This window comes from Mercenaria mercenaria, chromosome 3 (genome assembly GCF_021730395.1).
Source record: "Mercenaria mercenaria strain notata chromosome 3, MADL_Memer_1, whole genome shotgun sequence".
In the NCBI taxonomy this organism is placed as follows: Eukaryota; Metazoa; Mollusca; class Bivalvia; order Venerida; family Veneridae; genus Mercenaria; species Mercenaria mercenaria.
Genome location: NC_069363.1, coordinates 29,067,469 through 29,088,388, shown reverse-complemented (window position 1 = coordinate 29,088,388; position 20,920 = coordinate 29,067,469). Strand labels below are relative to the sequence as shown.

At 40.0% G+C, this 20,920-nt stretch overlaps 1 protein-coding gene across 1 annotated transcript in view; it reads left to right on the top strand.

Annotated features, from left to right (window-relative positions):
* Positions 1-353: 353 nt before the first annotated feature.
* Positions 354-20,920, top strand: part of LOC123525854 (uncharacterized) — a 150,824-nt gene continuing 130,257 nt past the window's right edge. The window contains exons 1-3 of the mRNA XM_053538097.1: positions 354-3,536; positions 8,633-8,683; positions 17,338-17,489. Of these exons, the coding sequence (XP_053394072.1) occupies positions 3,467-3,536; positions 8,633-8,683; positions 17,338-17,489 (273 nt within the window). The 5' untranslated portion in view covers positions 354-3,466. The remainder of the gene's footprint in view (positions 3,537-8,632; positions 8,684-17,337; positions 17,490-20,920) is intronic.

Genomic DNA, 20,920 nt, shown 5'->3' with positions numbered 1-20,920 from the left:
TTGTTGTCTTTGTGCTTTATTTATAATTGATTGTACTTTTTGACTTGAGTTGTTACTTTCTAATACATGCATTTGTTGCTTTGGAAAGAAATAGTGTCAATTCATGTTTGTTTTTCTATAAAGTTCCTGAGGTTAATTTACCGGTAGTTTTCCTTTCTTTACTTCAGAGTTTGAAGACGTGATATTTCATTGTGTTTTATCAGCATTTGACTTAATGACACAAGAGAAGTTCACCATCTATCTGTTATAAGCAGTTACTGAAGAGCTTGATATAAACACCAGTTGCTTGTCAGTTTTAAATGTTATCTCAACTAGGTCTATCACCTTAAGGATGTGGTTGTAACTTGCAGCAAATATCTAGAGGGAAAAATATGAACTTCACTAAAGTCTAACTACATGTGGTGAGATATCTTGATTTTGTATTGTCTGTCTGCCAGTCTGTTTGTCTGTCAGGACTTTCTTTGAAACTAAAAGTAGGTTTTAAATCAAGCTTTGTAGGAAGATATTGTACTTGTAAGAAGGTATAGTACCAAGACTAGTTTTGCTTGTTGCATTTTCCTGTCGTACAATTTTTATGGAAATAATATGTCCCCTTAAAGGTCAGTTTTGGAGCGTATCATGGTGCCAAAGTGACCCATCTGCTACTTTTAAGTGCAACTTAAAATAGTATATGGGTGGCTTTAGCCTGAAGAAAACAAACATTATTCAAAAATAACATTTAAGGGGTCTTACTTAGCTCTCACAATTCATAGAAAGATTGTCTGTGGTTAGTAGATAACCTATATAGATTTTGGCAGTCAAAAGTCAGTGTCACAGCTAGTGACTTTGAGACTTGATACTGTGTTTGCTTCATAAGTGAAATCTGAATAACCATTGAGCCTATAGCTGTCAAACTTGATAGGGTGAATGCTTGTGTCAGTAGGTCAAAATCACAATAACCTTCAGAGTGAAAGGGTTTCAGGTCAGTAACTAAACTGCTTACAAACTTCATAGAAAGATTGCCTCTGGTAAGTTGATGATCTGTTTTGTTGTAGGGGTCAGTACATCAAAGGCTGTATGAATTTTAGACTGAAAACTGTTTTTGGTCAAGAACTGGAGCACTCTCACACATAGAGACTTCAAACTTAAGAAAATGAGGTTAAAAGATCTCCTATTATTTTTTTTGTGTTTGTTTGTTTATTTTGGGTTTAACGCCATTTTTCAGCAGTATTTCAGTTATGTAACAGCGGGCAGTTAACCTAACCAGTGTTCCTGGATTCTGTACCAGTACAAACCTGTTCTCCGCAAGTAACTGCCAACACCACAGGAATCAGAGGTGGAGGAAGAATGATTTGAGACACAATTTCTTTTATTAAATCGTCACGGAGAATATAATTTTTGTGGTGATTAGGTCAAGTTGAAAGTCACAGTGATTTAGAGGATGAAAATTTTTCTTGTCAGTTACTGGAATACACTCGGACCTACAGCCTTCAGACTTAATGTGATGATTGCCTGTGGGCACTATAAAATAAATATAGCTTTAAGGTCATTAGGTCAAGGTCAAGGTGATATTTAATACTAAAAAGTACATACCTAGTTATGTCTGAAAATCCATCATGCGAGGCATATGTGTTGTACAAACAACTTTTGTTTAATATTTGTAGATTAGTTATGGTTGCATACAATTGTTATGCCACCCCTTCGAAGAAGGAGGGGTATATTGTTTTGCAGATGTCGGTCAGTATGTCGGTTGGTAGACCAATCAGTTTCCGGATGATAACTCAAAAACGCTTGGGCCTAGGATCATGAAAGTTGATAGGAAGGTTGGTCATGAGTCATGACCAGCAGATGACTCCTGTAAATTTTGAGGTTAGTACTAAAAGGTAAAGGTCAAATGACCTGGAACAGTTAAACGGTTTCTGGATGATAACTCAAGAACGCTCGGGTCTAGGATCTTGAAAGTTGATAGGGAAGTTGGTCATGACCAGCAGATGACCTCTATTGATTTTGAGGCTAGTAGGTCAAAGGTCAAGGTCACAGTGAAGTGGAACAGGTAAACAGTTTCCGTATGATAACTCAAGAACGCTCAGGTCTAGGATCTTTAAAGTTGAACGGGAGGTTGATCATGACCAGCAGATGACCTCTATTGATTTTGAGGTTAGTAGGTCAAACATAAAGGTCACAGTGGCCCAGAACACTTAAACCATTTCCGGACAATAACTTGAGAACGCTTGGGCCTAGGGTCACGAAACTTGATAGGGAGGTAGATCATGACCAGCAGATGACCCCTGTAGATTTTGAGGTTAGAAGGTCAAAGGTCAAGGTCAGAGTGACCCAGAACAGTAGAACTTTTTTTGTCAAATAACAAGAGAATGATTTGGTTTAAGATCACATTTGATACAGAGGTCACTTATCAACTGGTAAATGACCTATAATTATTGATTTGAGGTCAGTACGTCAAATGTCTAGTGCACAGTGACCAAATAATTTCTGTTCCTTGTGCAGTTGCTGAATGCATCAAGTTGGGCATTACATGTTCTACGAGCTCTTGTTTATATGGTTTTGGTCATTTCCTAATCTATTTTCAAAAACAAAAGTAAAATAGACTTAAATTACCAACATTGTATGGTCTAACTTTTCTTTTTGTCTATCTGCAAACACATGACTGTCTTTGTGCTCTGGCCAGATACCAGTATTGCATGTCATTTCACCTTTCCATTTAAATTAAGTGGTATGAGGAGACATGTGCTTTACTAAAAGCAATATATCTAGTTTTTCTATTGTTATATTTGAATTTTTATGAGATAAATAGTCACAATCAAGTATTTGAGTAAATTTAGGTTATCTGTTTTGCCATTGACCAAAATGTCATTAACGTTAGTTACTGAAGCCGCTTGTGCACTGGATACATTATCAGTAACTTAAAGTTATCAAAAATGATATCAAGAGTGATAGTAATATGTTTGTCAAAACAAAACTGTTTTTTAGTTTCTCAGAGCCTTTTTCCATCAATTATCCATCCATCAATAAAATGGATCTCAAGCAGTTAGGGAAGCGAAAGTTACTGTCCAGTGTCCAAAGTTATACATGGGGTTATTTCTGAGCACTGTTTTGAAATTAAGCAATTGAACATTTGTATTTTGAGACTGGTGTCCAAACACTGTTCTGTAATCTGGCATCTATTTATAGCTTGTTGTGAAGCTTTAAATCCTTACATACTTAGTTTCTTTTGTACTGGGGCATTTTGTATAACTCAAAGAATTTAAAAGCCTAAGAAACCATAAATACTTCAGCCTTAATTATTTTAATGAGTTACATGTCAAGTGCAGTTTTGTCAAGACCAGTGACCCTTCGGTTAACAAACTTAAAGGATTCTTTTCTAATTGGTGGATTTCTTAATGTCAGTGTCCTGTAAAATCGGGATTCATTTATAAAGTAGGGGAAAAACATGTGTTGAATTTTCATAAAAAAAGTTTAGCTTCACATCATGCATTTTATAGAGGATTTGACAGTTACGAGACTGTTAGTGGTTTCTTTCCAGTTGACAGTGTTTCTAGGTAAGTATGAGTTAGATCTATTCTTACAGTACTATATAACTGATAAGCTAAATTAGATACAAAGAATTAAAGCCCAAAAATGGACTAGGTGCCGTGGGCAAATTTAACAGTAAATAATACTCGCCACTATCCATCTGGAAATGTTTAGAGAAGAAATTGATAGAAGGCAATTTTTGAAATGGATGGTTGTCAGAATGAATTTTTCTGTGTCCATTTAGTGATGCCCTGAAATAGATATACATGTAATCTCATTACACTGTAATACAACCAGTTGTGTCTTGTTTTTGTTGACTTTTATGTCAAAACACAAAATTATAAGTCATGTGACTTTCAAGCTTCTGCAGGTGGAGGTGGGTCCCCCCGTGCGAAAAAGGAACAGGAAATCCTGGGATTATCCCAGGAAGTCCCAGGACTATCCTGGGATAATGTCCTGAAAATATCTCAGGAATTCCTGGGATAGTCCTGGGACTTTTCACGCCGTTAAATGGGAATGGGACAATCCCAGGATTTTCCTGTGAACAGGAAAAAACAGGACACCAGAACACCAAGAAACCTATGCTGTCCTGCTATCCTGAAAATCCCAGGAATGTCCTGGGATTTCCTGATGTCAGGAAATAAAAGTATATATTGTCCTGTTCTCAGGAAATCCCAGGAATGTCTTGAGAATTCTTGAAGTCAGGAAAACCCAGGAGAATTGTCCTGTCTTCAGGAAATCCCAGGAATTCCTGTCATCAGGAAATCTCAGGACAATTGTCCTGTCTTCAGGAAATTTCAGGAGAATTGTCCTGTCTTCAGGAAATCCCAGGAATTCCTGTTGTCAGGAAATCTCAGGACACTTGTCCTGTCTTCAGGAAAGTTTCCAGGACATGTAATTGAATACGTTGTAAACACGATTTGAAATTCTCTTTGGCGGGAAATACAGTTAACAAATTGAATGAATGTTAAATTTCAATCGTATTTACAGTAAGAATGATAATTTGGGAATTTATCATTTCCAAATATTAAAAATATTTTCTAGTTAAAAAGTATACATCATGTACATTGAAACATACAACCTGTCATAGCAGAAATATCAATTTATCAGTTCAAATATGTGCAAAAACACTAGGTGTAATATTTAGTCTAGAAACATCAAATTATGAGCTTCATATTGAGCAAAAAGCTCTTATCATTCTATGATCTGTTTACTTTTAAGAGTGAAACTGCCTTTGATCAAACATGTACAGATAATCTAAACAGTACGTACTAACATATTTCACTCTTCAACGCTCTGATTGATTTTAAAGAAAAATACTTTTCTAAATAACTTACTGGTATTGTTTTGTAAAATCATTAAATGTAGGTATATATTTAGTATTATTTCTAAAAGTTTAATACAGAAATAATTTGCTAACTTACCACAGACACAGAATATATTCCTGTTACTCCAACAACACAACAGCACAAGTGCTTAATGATACAAAACATGGGTCTTCAACACCAGGATGTAATTAACCCTTAGCCTGCTAAATTTCTATAATGGACTGGTCCATCGTTCAATTTGGGCAATATCATTTATTATTCGAAGGGGTGTTTACTGAAAATTTACTGACTGAATAGCGAACAGTGCAGACCATGATCAGACTGCACGGATGTGCAGGCTGATCTTGGTCTGCACTGGTCGCAAAGGCAGAGTCAATTGCCGCCAGTAGGCTAAGGGTTAACTTACTAGACCATTACAAGATCATGTTTCGAACAGGACAATTTCCATCAAAAGTCCTGTCTTTTTCCTGTGAACAGGAAAATTTCTATCAAAAGTCCTGTCTTTTAGTGTTAAAGTCCTGTCTTCAAGACTTTTATGCAGCCTTGCTAAAAGAATCTCAGGATATCCCAGGATAATCCTGGGATTTCCTGAGAACAGGAAAATATTTCTGCACGGGCCAGGTGCCCCTTGCAGTATTTCTTGCAAAGATGGGCACCTGCATGGAACTATCAACTTTGCATAAGTCAGTTGGATGACTTCCTCAGATGAAAGAATTCTTCATTCTTAGTGAGGCTTGGAACCCACAGCAGTGATGGGACAAATCTTACATTAAATTCAGTTTCTTAGTGATTCTTTAGTGGAAAGGAATCTGCCAATCAGTCCATCCACAATGTTTACTATTATCAATATATACATTCCTGAACTGGTCATACTAATGCTAGATTCTAAAAGTTTGCGAAGTGAACAAATATGTTAGGAGTATCAACCCTGTTATAAAAGAAATGAAACATTTAGAATCCTATTTAATTTTCTTGATTATTTTTGTATGGTTCATATGTGCTTTGTTTTGGGACAAAAGCTGATGTATAGGTAAATTTTTGTTTCTACAACTCAGTAAGTAGGTTTACATGTTTGTAAATGTACACAGCTTTAGTGGCCTTTTTTAACTTTACGGACAGTTATGAATTATATATAATCAAAAATGCTTGAAACTTAAAAGAAATAAAGTTTTACTGTTTTAAAGGCAGAAGTCTGGGCTTGATCAGTGAAACAGATAAGAGAACATCCAGGTGGTTTATTATAATATTTCTATAATGACTTCTAATTGTGACCCATACATACCTAGACATCAAGCTAACATGTTATGCTTTAACAAGTCGTCATTAGGTTTACGTGACATTAATTTGCTTTATGTATTCACTAAAATATAGTAGTCCCAACATGACCGCAATGGTTGACTTTAGGCTGATTATTCATATCGATTGTTTTTGCCCTGTCCGTCCGTCCGTCCGTCCGTACGTCACACTTCATTTCCGAGCAATAACTGGAGAACCATTTAACCTAGAACCTTCAAACTTTTGTAGGGTTGTAGGGCTGCTGGAGTAGACGACCCCTTTTGTTTTTGGGGTCACTCCGTCAAAGGTCAAGGTCACAGGGGCCTGAACATTGAAAACCATTTCCGATCAATAACTAGAGAACCACTTGACCCAGAATGTTGAAACTTCATAGGATGATTGGTCATAAAGAGTAGATGACACCTATTGATTTTGGGGTCACTCCGTCAAAGGTCAAGGTCACAGGTGCCTGAACATTGAAAACCATTTCCGATCAATAACTAGAGAACCACTTGACCCAGAATGTTGAAACTTCATAGGATGATTGGTCATGAAGAGTAGATGACCTCTATTGATTTTGGGGTCACTCCGTCAAAGGTCAAGGTCACAGGGGCCTGAACATTGAAAACCATTTCCGATTAATAACTAGAGAACCACTTGACCCAAATGTTGAAACTTCATAGGATGATTGGTCATGAAGGGTAGATGACCCCTATTGATTTTGGGGTCACTCCGTGAAAGGTCAAGGTCACAGGGGCCTGAACATTGAAAACCATTTCCGATCAATAACTAGAGAACCACTTGACCCAGAATGTTGAAACATAAAGAGTAGATGACCCCTATTGATTTTGGGGTCACTCCATTAAAGGTCAAGGTCACAGGGGCCTGAACATTGAAAACCATTTCCGGTCAGTAACTTGAGAACCACTTGACCCAGAATATTGAAACTTAATAGGGTGATTGGTCATGCAGAGTAGATGACCCATAACGATTTTGGGGTCACTCTGTGAAAGGTCAAGGTCACAGGGGCCTGAACATTGAAAACCATTTCCGATCAGTAACTTGAGAACCACTTGACCCAGAATGATGAAACTTCATAGGATGATTGGTCATGCAGAGTAGATGACCCCTAACGATTTTGGGATCACTCTGTTAAAGGTCAAGGCCACAGGGGCCTGAACATGGAAAACCATTTCCAATCAATAACTTGAGAACCTCTCGACCCAGAATGTTGAAACTTCATAGGATGATTGTTCATACAGAGTAAATGACCCCTATTGTTTTTGGGGTCACTCCGTTAAAGGTCAAGGTCACAGGGGCCTGAACATTGATAACCAGTTCCGATCAATAACTTGAGAACCACTTGACCCAGAATGTTGAAACTTCATAGGATGATTGAACATGCAGAGTAGATGACCCCTATTGATTTTGGAGTCAGTCAATTAAAGGTCAAGGTCACAGTGGCCTGTTCATGTAAAATCATTTTTTGGAAATAACTTGAGAACCACTTGACCTACAATGTTGAAACTTAATAGGATGATTGGACATGCAGAGTAGATGACCCCTATTTATTTTGAGGTCACTTGATCAAAGGTCAAGGTCACAGGAGCCTGAACAGTGACTTGAGAACCACTAGGCCAAGAGTTTTGAAATTTAGCGGGATGACTGGACATGCCAAGTAGATGATCCCTATTGCAGCCAACCATCAGTGTCTCTTTGACTTTCGCTCCTGACCCCTATTGACTTCTTGCCTATAGGACTTTGCATTTGGGGAGACATGCGCTTTTTTACAAAAGCATTTTCTAGTTTCATTATAGAAATAAGGGATGCTTAGGGTAGCCGTATATGTTTGTATACAGTGCAGTATCAAAGTATGTATACGTACAATGCTTTTCAATAATCGGTTGTGCCTCATTATGTATTATAATACAAAGGTCAACCATCGGGGTCAAGTTGCATCCACTATACTGCGTCACTATTCATAAAAATATTGCAAAAATCATTTTGTTGCACTTTTAAATGAATTGCATTTCTTTTATTTAATATACTGTCTTCCAAATAAAACAGCCGATAAACATATAATGCATAAATCGTTTGTATTATATTGGCACAGTGTTATTCCTCAGATAAGCAAGATTTACATGTCGAACATTTTTGTCCATTCAACAGTAAACCTGTATAATTTGATTTAAACTTGTAATTTTATGCACACTAAATATATGCTAGGTAATGTTTGAATCTATTTTGGGATTGGGATTTCTTTGCTGGGAAAAGTTTTGGGGATAAAACAAGAACGTTAGTCTGAAACTATCTCTTCAAGTATTGATAAATCTTCTGGGTGAAAAATGAATGTTAATATCGCAGAGGACCATAAATTATGATCTATTTCTGAATTTCAGTTCTGCATTTGTCATACCCTGAACATCTGCCTTTAAAGCCAATGAAACCAAAAAGGCTTCACTTTTTCTCACCGTGTTTTGTTTTTTGTTAAGTTTTGTACTTAATTTTGTAATCCACAGGTGTTTCAAGTGCAGCTGCACTGCAGAAGCCTGCAACATGCAACAGACAAGGTCAGTGAAATTTCAGTTATAAACTAGAAATGTGTCAGTTGAAACAGGTGCCCAGTGAGTTGGGTTTTTTAACACTTGAAATTGTTAGATCTACTAACTATGACACGTACTTCACATTGAATGAGATGAAGGGCAAAGTGCCTGAAATATAGCTATCTCATTCATGTATCTCTCCATTTGGTACTTAATTATATTTTTAATTTGCCTTTTCAAAGAGTAAGTAGAGCTATTGCAGCAAGCCTTGTGTCTGTGTCCATGTCAGTGGGCAAGGATTTTGTACATAAGTTGGTTTATCAGTTATTACTTTTTGAATGGATTGAAACTACACATTAAAATTTTGTTCACTCTGATGTGCATGTCAGGACATAATATGTGTACTTCGTTCAGTTTAGTTGTGGCGCTTTTAAGATTTTACAAAACATCAAATACTTCTGAAAGGCTTCTCCTTTTACATGGGGTCTGGTCCTGACAGTGCAGTGAATTTGCACATATTTTTAGAACATGACTGTGTGCCTTGCCCAGCTTCGCAGTAATAGCTCTTTCAAACTGTACAAACTTCTGTTAAAGTTTCCAAGGGATTGGGCCAAGTCTGCTTACAAAGATTGTTAGGTTGTCAGGATATACATATACTATGCCATGTTAATCAGTTATAGCCTTTTGATTTATTAATACATCCAATTGTATTGTTCATAAATCCTTCATTTGTATGCTCAAGTTTCTGTGAGCAACTTGGCAATTAGTTATCCTGCACATGAATTTTAAAGTTCTTGTGATCCATTATGGCATTGGTTAGAAGCCTAGAATAGGATGCATATGGAAGGACTTGACCTTTACTTTTCAAGACTATTATGCAAACAAGTTAATTAAAGTAGTTCGAGTGCCCCTTATTTTGTCAATGTCATGTTATTGGATACAACTATTTTTTGACCCCTTCAGGTCAAGTACTTGTTGATACTATAATGATTAAGTGATAAAATGAGAGCTTTACAAGGATTGTGCAATACACAGAATACAAAAATTACACTTGTCTAGTACTGGACCATACGTAAAAACCAATTTACGCATAGTTATGTGTTTTCCTGTTACTGTCAGCTGTTAGTTTTTAACTCATTTTACTTTTGGCCAGATTTTCAACACTGACACTAACAAAGGTTTAAACCAATAATAGTTAAGTCATCACTAAACCTTAAATCCTTATGGAGTTCTACATATTTGCAAAGTAAAACCTTAGCCTTTTTAACACAGTTCAAACTGGTTAATGCATTTAGTGAAGCATTTTACCACTGCTTTACATGTACATAAAATGGATATTTGCCTTAAATTGTATCATATATACAATGTATATATTTTCCTTTGAAACGTTCTATGCCCCTCATCCTTTGCGGAATGGCACAGAATATAGTATTCAGACCATCTGTCCGTCTTTCTGCCTGTCTGTCTGTTTGTCTGTCCTCTTGGTTTTGCAATTAAAAACTGAAGAATGCTTTGACACAGGAATTTCAAACTATGAAGACAGGTTGATCTTGACCAGCTTTTTTATGTAGGTTGCCCAAAGACAAAGTTGAAATGACCTTAAACTGAAGATTAGTTTCAGATTGATAACTGAAGCGTGCTTTAGACTACAGTCTTCAGACTTCATAGGATGATAGTCTGTGTTCAATAGATGACCCTTATGGTGACCGGTATCTGTAGTTCAAAGGGCAATATCATAGTGACATCAGGCTTGAAAATGAGACATGCTATCATAGGGTGGGAGTAAGGGGAATACATGTTTTACAATAGGTCTCGTTGACTAGTGTTATGCGGCCAGAAGTCCACTGGGAAAACTTTTCAGTATAATGTTTTCACTTAAAGTAACTATAGTTTTTATTCCCTAAATATACTACCTGTCAGATAAAGTTTAAAATTCTTAAAACTGACAATAATTAAAACAATAGTGGTAATTTTCTTCTAGGAGAGATTGTTCTGTTTAAATATTTGTAACAAACTATCTTTTATATCACAATTACATTATTGTGCTGTTGCTTCTTCACCGTAACTATGCTTAGGGATACTGCCATGGTGCCCTCCTATACATTTGACCCAGCTTAAAGACATTGCCATGGAGCCCTCCTGTACATTTGACCCAGCTAAGAGACACACTGCCATGGTGCCCTCCTGTGCATTTGACCCAGCTTAGAGATACTGCCATGGTGCCCTCCTGTGCATTTGTCCCAGCTTAGGGATACTGCAATGGTGCCCTCCTGTGCATTTGTCCCAGCTTAGAGATACTACCATGGTGCCCTCCTGTACATTTGTCCCAGCTTAGGGATATTGCCATGCTGCCATGGCACCCTCCGGTACATTTGTCCCAGCTTAGGGATACTATCATGGTGCCCTCCTGTACATTTGTCCCAGCTTAGGGATACTGCCAAGGTGCCCTCCTGTACATTTGTCCCAGCTTAGGGATACTGCCATGGTGCCCTCCTGTACATTTGACCCAGCTTAGAGACATACTGCCATGGTGCCCTTCTGTGCATTTGTCCCAGCTTAAGGATACTACCGTGGTGCCCTCCTGTACATTTGTCCCAGCTTAGGGATACTGCCATGCTGCCATGGCACCCTCCGGTACATTTGTCCCAGCTTAGGGATACTACCATGGTGCCCTCCTGTACATTTGACCCAGCTTAAGGATACTGTCATGGTGCCTTCCTGTACATTTGACCCAGCTTAGGGAAACTGCAAAGATGCCCTCCTGTACATTTGACCCAGCTTAGGGATACTGCCATGGTGCCCTCCTGTACATTTGACCGAGCTTAGGGACACTGCCATGGAGCCTTCCTGTACATTTGTCCCAGCTTAGGGATGCTGTCATTGTGCCCTCTTGTACATTTGACCCAGCTTAGGGATACTGCCATGGTGCCCTCTTGTACTTTTGACCCAGCTTAGAGATACTGCCATGGTGCCCTCCAGTACATTTGACCCAGCTTAGGGATACTGCCATGGTGCCGTCCTGTACATTTGTCCCAGCTTAGGGATGCTGCCATGGTGCCCGCTTGTACATTTGACCCAGCTTAGAGACACTGCCATTGTGCCCTCCTGTACATTTGTCCCCGCTTAGAGATACTGCCATGGTGCCCTCCTGTACATTTGACCAGCTTAGTGTACAGCGTGGTACCCTCTATACATTGACCATTAGGATATTGCCATGTGCATCTGTACATTGACCCACTTAGGAACTGCAATGGTGCTCCCCTGTAAATTTGACCCAGCTTAAAGAGTGCATGCCTCTGTCTTTGACATAGCTAGGGATACTGCCATGTCCTCTTTTTACATTTGCCCACTTAGAGACCTGCCATTGTGCCTCCTGAAAATTTGTCCAGTAAGACTGCCATGGTGCCTCCTATACATTTGACCCAGCTCAGGGACACCTGCAGCACCTCGGAACATTGTCCAAATCAGAAGACACACTGCCATGGTGCCCTTCTGTACATTTGATCCAGCTTAGGGATGCTGTCATTGTGCTCTCCTGTACATTAAACCCAGCTTACGGATACTGCAATGGTGCCCTCCTGTACATTTGTGCTAGCTTAGGGATACTGCAATGGTGCCCTCCTGTACATTTGACCAAGCTTATGGATTCAGCAGTGAAGCCATCCTGTACATTTGACCCAGCTTAGGGATACTGCAATGGTGCCATCCTGTACATTTGACCCAGCTTATGGATACTGCAATGGTGCCATCCTGTACAATTGTCCCATCTTAAGGATACTGCAATGATGCCCTCCTTTACATTTAACCCAGCTTAGGGATACTCATATGGTGCCATCATGTACATTTGTCCCAGCTTAGGGATACTGCAATGGTGCCCTCCTATACAATTCATCCTGCTTAGGGATACTGAAATGGGGCCATCCTGTACATTTGACCCAGCTTATGGATACTGCAATGGTGCCCTCCTGTACATTTGACCCAGCTTAGGGATTCTGCAATGGTGCTCTCCTGTACATTTGTCCCAGCTTATGGATACTGCAATGGTGCCATCCTGTACATTTGAACCAGCTTATGGATACTGCAATGGTGCCCTCCTGTACATTTGTCCCAGCTTAGGGATACTGCAATGGTGCCATCCTCTACATTTGACCCAACGTAGGGATACTGCAATGGTGCCATTTTGTACATTTGTCCCGTCTTGGGGATACTGAAATGGTGCCCTCCTTTACATTTGACCCAGCTTAGGGATACTGTAATGGTGCCCTCCTGTACATTTGTCCCATCTTGGGGATACTGCAATGGTGCCCTCCTTTACATTTGACCCAGCTTAGGGATACTGCAATGGTGCCATCCTGTACATTTCTCCCATCTTGGGGATACTGCAATGGTGCCCTCCTTTACATTTGTCCCAGCTTAGGGATACTGCAATGGTGCCCTCCTGTACATTTGACCCAGCTTAGGGATACTGCAATGGTGCCCTCCTTTACATTTGTCCCAGCTTAGGGATACTGCAATGGTGCCCTCCTGTACATTTGTCCCAGCTTAGGGATACTGCAATGATGCCATCCTTTACATTTGACCAAGCTTAGGGATACTGCAATGGTGCCATCCTGTACATTTGTCCCATCTTGTGGATACTGCAATGGTGCCCTCCTTTACATTTGACCCAGCTTAGGGATACTGCAATGGTGCCATCCTGTTCATTTGTCCCAGCTTAGGGATACTGTAATGGTGTCATCCTGTACATTTGTCCCAGCTTAGAGACACACTGCTATGGTGCCCTCCTGTACATTTGACCCAGCTTAGGGATTCTGCAGTGGTGCCCTCCTGTACATTTGACCCAGCTTAGGGATACTACCATGGTGCCCTCCTGTACATTTTTCCCAGCTTAGGGATACTTCCATGGTGCCCTACTGTACATTTGTCCCAGCTTAGGGATACTGCCAAGGTGCCCTCCTCTACATTTGTCCCAGCTTAGGGATACCGCCATGGTGGCCTCCTGTACATTTGACCCAACTTAGAGAGATACTGCCATGGTGCCCTCCTGTGCATTTGTCCCAGCTTAGGGATACTACTGTGGTGCCCTCCTGTACATTTGTCCCAGCTTAGGGATACTGCCATGCTGCCATGGCACCCTCCGGTACATTTCACCTAGCTTAGGGATACTGTCATGGTGCCTTCCTGTACATTTGACCCAGCTTATGGATACTGCAATGATGCCCTCCTGTACATTTGACTCAGTTTATGGATACTGTCATGATGCCCTCCTGTACATTTGACTCAGCTTATGGATACTGTCATGGTGCCATCCTGTACATTTGACCCAGCTTATGGATACTGCAATGGTGTCCTCCTGTACATTTGTCCCAGCTTAGGGATACTGCAGTGGTGCCCTCCTGTACATTTGACCCAGCTTAGGTATACTGCAATGGTGTCCTGTACATTTGACCCAGCTTATGGATACTGCAATGGTGTCCTCCTGTACATTTGTCCCAGCTTAGGAAACTGCAGTGGTGCCCTCCTGTACATTTGACCCAGCTTATGGATATTGCAATGGTGTCCTCCTGTACATTTGTCCCAGCTTAGGGATACTGCAGTGGTGTCCTCCTGGACATTTGTCCAAGCTTAGGGATACTGCAATGGTGCCCTCCTGTACATTTGACTCAGCTTATGGGTACTGTCATGGTGCCCTCCTGTACATTTGACCCAGCTTAGGGATACTGCAATGGTGTCATCCTGTACATTTGTCCCAGCTTAGAGACACACTGCCATGGTGCCCTCCTATACATCTGACCCAGCTTAGGGATTCTGCAGTGGTGCCCTCCTGTACATTTGACCCAACTTATGGATACTACAATGGTGCCATCCTGTACATTTGACCCAGCTTAGGGATACTGCAGTGGTGCCCTCCTGTACAATTGACCCAGCTTAGGGATACTGCAATGGTGCCCTCCTGTACATTTGACCCAGCTTAGGGATACTGTAAAGATGGCCTCCTGTACATTTGTCCCAGCTAAGGGATACTGCAAAAGTGCCCTCCTGTACATTTGTCCCAGCTTGGGGATACTGCAATGGTGCCCTCCTGTACATTTGACTCAGGGATACTGCAGTGGTACCATCCTGCACATTTCTCCCAGCTTAGGGATACTGCAATGGTGTCCTCCTGTACATTTGTCCCAGCTTAGGGATACTACAATGGTGTCCTCCTGTACATTTGTCCCAGCTTATGGATACTGCAATGGTGCCCTCCTGTACATTTGACTCTGCTTATGGATACTGTCATGGTGCCCTCCTGTACATTTGGCCCTGCTTATGGATACTGCAATGGTGTCCTCCTGTACATTTTTCCCAGCTTAGGGATACTGCAGTGGTGCCCTCCTGTACATTTGACCCAGCTTTGGGATACTGCAATGGTGCCATCCTGTACATTTGACCCAGCTTAGGGATACTGCAATGGTGCCATCCTGTATATTTGACCCAGCTTATGGATACTGCAATGGTGTCCTCCTGTACCTTTGTCCCAGATTAGGGATACTGCAGTGGTGCCCTCCTGTACATTTGTCCCAGCTTAGGGATACTGCAATGGTGCCCTCCTGTACATTTGTCCCAGCTTATGGATACTGTCATGGTGCCGTCCTGTAGATTTGACCCAGCTTAGGGATACTGCAATGGTGCCCTGCTGTACATTTGACTCAGCTTATGGATACTGTCATGGTGCCCTCCTGTACATTTGACTCAGCTTATGGATACTGTCATGGTGCCATCCTGTACATTTGACCCAGCTTATGGATACTGCAATGGTGTCCTCCTGTACATTTGTCCCAGCTTAGGGATACTGCAGTGGTGCCCTCCTGTACATTTGACCCAGCTTAGGGATACTGCAATGGTGCCATCCTGTACATTTGACCCAGCTTATGGATACTGCAATGGTGTCCTGTACATTTGTCCCAGCTTAGCGATACTGCAGTGGTGCCCTCCTGTACATTTGACCCAGCTTATGGATATTGCAAAGGTGTCCTCCTGTACATTTGTCCCAGCTTAGGGATACTGCAGTGGTGTCCTTCTGTACATTTGTCCCAGGTTAGGGATACTGCATTGGTGCCCTCCTGTACATTTGACTCAGCTTATGGATACTGTCATGGTGCCCTCCTGTACATTTGACCCAGCTTATGGATACTGCAATGGTGTCCTCCTGTACATTTGTCCCAGCTTAGGGATACTGCAGTGGTGCCCTCCTGTACATTTGACCCAGCTTAGGGATACTGCAATGGTGCCCTCCTGTACATTTGACCCAGCTTAGGGATACTGTAATGGTGCCCTCCTGTACATTTGACCCAGCTTAGGGATACTGCAATGGTGCCATCCTGTACATTTGTCCAAGCTTAGTGATACTGCAATGGTGCCCTCCTGTACATTTGACCCAGCTTAAGGATACTGCAAAGATGCCCTCCTGTACATTTGTCCCAGCTAAGGGATACTGCAAAGGTACCCTCCTGTATATTTTTCCCAGCTTAGGGATACTGCAATGGTGGCCTCCTGTACATTTGACCCAGCTTAGGGATACTGCAATGGTGCCCTCCTGTACCTTTGTCCCAGCTTAGGGATACTGCATTGGTGCCATCCTGTACATCTGACCCAGCTAGGGATACTGCAATGGTGCCCTCCTGTACATTTGACTCAGCTTAGGGATACTGCAATGGTGTCCTCCTGTACATTTGACCCAGCTTAGGGATACTGCAGTGGTGTCCTCCTGTACATTTGACTCAGCTTAGGGATACTGCAATGGTGTCCTCCTGTACATTTGACCCAGCTTAGGGATACTGCAATGGTGTCCTCCTGTACATTTGACCCAGCTTAGGGATACTGCAATGGTGCCCTCCTGTGCATTTGACTCAGCTTAGGGATACTGCAATGGTGTCCTCCTGTACATTTGACCCAGCTTAGGGATACTGCAATGGTGCCCTCCTGTACATTTGACCCAGCTTAGGGATACTGCAATGGTGTCCTCCTGTACATCTGACCCAGCTAGGGATACTGCAATGGTGCCCTCCTGTACATTTGACTCAGCTTAGGGATACTGCAATGGTGTCCTCCTGTACATTTGACCCAGCTTAGGGATACTGCAGTGGTGTCCTCCTGTACATTTGACTCAGCTTAGGGATACTGCAATGGTGTCCTCCTGTACATTTGACCCAGCTTAGGGATACTGCAATGGTGCCCTCCTGTGCATTTGACTCAGCTTAGGGATACTGCAATGGTGCCATCCATCCCATACATTTGTCCCAGCTTAGGGATACTGCAATGGTGCCATCCTGTACATTTGTCCCTGTTAATCTGAGGCAACCAAAATTTACTTGTTACATGCAAGAGAGGCTGACCCAGTCACTTTATCAACACTTTTCTATTCACCGCAAATTAAAACTGTTCATCTTTACTAAATATTCGGCCTTAACAACCCTACCTCTAGATTTTAGTAACTAAAGAAAGATAGCACTGAAAGTTAAAAATCCAAATGAAGGTTTAACTTGTCTCATATGCTTTAAACATATACAACATAGCTTAACTGGAGGTGAAATCACAACTGAACAGTTGAGAAATTAGTCATTTATATATTATTTTGTTTGCTTGTTAGCTATTCAGCAGTTTGTAAATCATTTTTACCCTAATTCTCTTTGTTTCAGATGCTCTTTTTAAGCCAAGACATGTTTACACATACGACTACACGGTACATATATCAAGCGCATTTCATGGAGCCTCGTCCTCCATGTCTGGATCAAAGTTATCATGCACATTAACTCTGGGTGTTCCAAGAAGATGTGAGCATGTCTTACAGGTAAAATAACTTTTTTATCCCCCGACGAAAGTCAGAGGGAAATAGTTTCGGCATTGTCCTTCCATCCGTCCGGAGTCATATCTAGGAACCACTATGAGTTCTTGCCGCCCGTCAAGTTTCAGTCAGATTGTCCTAGTAACACCAGAGTTATGGCCCTTAGAAGTTTCTAGTGTTGACTATATAGGGTACTATAAATATGGCAATTTCTGCATCATAACTTTTGATATATTTGAGCTAGAACTATGAAACTTAAACAGAATTTAGATTACCATAATGTGGTTGTGTACACACAATTTCGTTTGGATTTATGTGTAAATTAAGAGTTATTGCCCTTTAATTGTATAAAAATACACATATTTGTACATAACAAACTTACCATTTGGTAGAATTTCATTAAATTTCTTTCATTTTTTTCCATGAACATTTATTGTAAACATGTGAAGTTGCGTACCCACACCTGGTCACCCCCTTACCTTGATCACACCCCTCCCCCCTCCCCCTCCCCCTCCCATCCCCCAAAAAAATGCAAAACGTGTGTTAAAATTGTGAATATTTCGAAGTGAAAATATTATTCTATTTGGATATAAGTTACGGACGAAATTGGATATAAAAATATTTGTTCGAACTTTGAAGATTTTGTAAGTTTATCTTAATTTACACCCAAGTTAATAATGTTTTTCTGTATGATTTCAATTGACTGCATGCGAAAATGATTATGATAAGATCAGATAATGTTCTTCGACGTCAGGTGGTAATTCTTATCTCGCTGCAGCAGGTATGTTACGATATCGGCCTCGTGAAAGTTAAAACCTCTTTCCTGAATTTGAAGATGTTGCTTTTTACAGTCATTTTTTAGGTTTATTAAATTGTAAAACATAAATGTAAATTTATTCTCTGCTTAAAACAATTTCTCAACATATGCTTTAAATAATGAAAGTGGTTTGAAGTGGATATTTTTCACATTAGATTGGATATAAGTCAGTCACTCTACCTGTCTGATTTGTTTTACTTTCAGTTTGATATTTTCACTTTATGAGTAGCATGAAAGTTTAAAAAAGAACTACACTGTAGTGAAAAATTGGGCTCATCTGATTTTTTGGAAAAAAAATGATAAGTTATTGTCATCAATTGATCGGTGTTGGCGTTAGCGTCGGTGTTGCCTGGTTAAGTTTTATGTTTAGGTCAGCTTTTCTACTAAACTATCGAAGCTATTGCTTTAAAACTTGCAACACTTGTTCACCATCAATAACTCACTCTGTACAGCAAGAAACATAACTCCATCCTGCTTTTGAAAGAATTATGGACCCTTTTGGACTTAGAAAATATCAGATTTCTTGGTTAAGTTTTGCGTTTAGTTCAATTTTTCTCCTTAACGGTCAAAGCTATTGCTTTAAAACTTGGAGAAGTTATTTGCCATTAAAAGCTTATTCTGCACAGCAAGTACCGTAACACTACACTGTTTTTTGCAAGAATTCTGGCCCCTTTTGGACTTAGAAAATCAGATTTCTTGATTAAGTTTTGTGTTTAAGTCAGCTTTTCTCCTAAGCTATCAAAGCTATTGCTTTAAAACTAGCAACACTTGTTCACCATCAATAGCTGGCTCTGTACAGCAAGAAACATAACTCCATCCTGCTTTTTAGCTCGACTATTCGAAGAATAGTCTAGCTATTCTACTCACCCTGGCGTCGGCGTCGGCGTCACACCTTGGTTAAGTTTTTGCATGCAAGTACATACAGCCATCAATTAAAGGCATATAGCTTTGAAACTTATTTTTTCTTTTTCTAGGTCAATTACCAACCTCTCTGGGTCAAGTCCCATAACTCTGACATGTATTTTGAGCAAATTATGCCCCCTTTTGGACTTAGAAAATTTTGGTTAAAGTTTTACATGCAAGTTACTATCTCCAAAACTAATGCAGATATTGATTTGAAACTTCACATGTGTCTTCGGGGTTATAAAACTAGTTAATAGCAGCAAGTCCCATAACTCTGACCTTCATTTTGGCCAAATTATGCCCCCTTTTGGACTTAGAAAATTCTGGTTAAAGTTTTGCGTGCAAGTACATACAGCTATTTCTAAAAGGCATATAGATTTGAAACTTATTTTTTCTTTTTCTAGATCAATTACCAACCTCACTGGATCAAGTCCCATAACTCTGACATGTATTTTGAGCAAATTATGCCCCCTTTTAGACTTAGAAAATTCTGGTTAAAGTTTTACATGCAAGTTACTATCTCCAAAACTAATGCAGATATTGCTTTGAAACTTCACATGTGTCTTCGGGGTTATAAAACTAGTTGATAGCATCAAGTCCCATAACTCTGACTTTCATTTTTGCCAAATTATGCCCCCTTTTGGACTTAGCAAATTCTGGTTAAAGTTTTGCGTGCAAGTACATATAGCTATTACTAAAAGGCATATAGATTTGAAACTTATTTTTTCTTTTTCTAGATCAATTACTAACCTCACTGGATCAAGTCCCATAACTCTTACATGTATTTTGAGCAAATTATTCCCCCTTTTGGACTTAGAAAATCCTGGTTAAAGTTTTGCGTGCAAGTACATACAGCAATTACTAAAAGGCATATAGATTTGAAACTTATTTTTTCTTTTTCTAGATCAATTACCAACCTCACTGGGTCAAGTCCCATAACTCTGGCATGTATTTTGGGCAAATTATGCCCCCTTTTGGACTTTGAAAATTCTGGTTAAAGTTTTACATGCGAGTTTCTATCTCCAAAACTAATGCAGATATTGAACTGAAGCTTCACATGTGCCTTCGGGGTTATAAAACTAGTTGATAGCAGCAAGTCCCATAACTGATATGCATTTTGGTCAAATTATGCCCCTTTTTGAACTTAAAACTCTTTTGATATTTAACCTTTTTGGGTAATATTTTCCTGCTTCTGGGACAATATTTCGAATAGTCGAGCTTGGCTGTCTTACGGACAGCTCTTGTTTTAAAGAATTATGGCCCCTTTTGGACTTAGAAAATGTCAGATTTCTTGGTTAACTTTTGCATTTAGGTCCACTTTTCTCCTTAAGGGTCAAAGCTATTGTTTTAAAACTTCGAGCAGTTATTAGCCCTGTACAGCAAGTACCATAACTCTGTGTTGCTTTTTGCAAGAATTACGGCCCCTTTTGGACTTACAAAATCATGTGTAGGACAATATTTCTATTATGCAGAGACAAAAAGTTCAGATAAGCATCTGCACATGACCCGCAAGGTGGTGCTCTTGTTTTTATTTCTTGTTTCGACAGAAGGGGAAATTGATTTGTGAAATTCAAAATTTGCAGACAAAATAAAAGGCAATTCATTTTGTTGGTGTTTAATATCCTGGCTTATTAGAGGATTATTTGTTTTTTAGATTAGTGTAAAATGGAAATATCTTTCACCAGGTGAACATCATATGCAATACTTTCAGGGATTG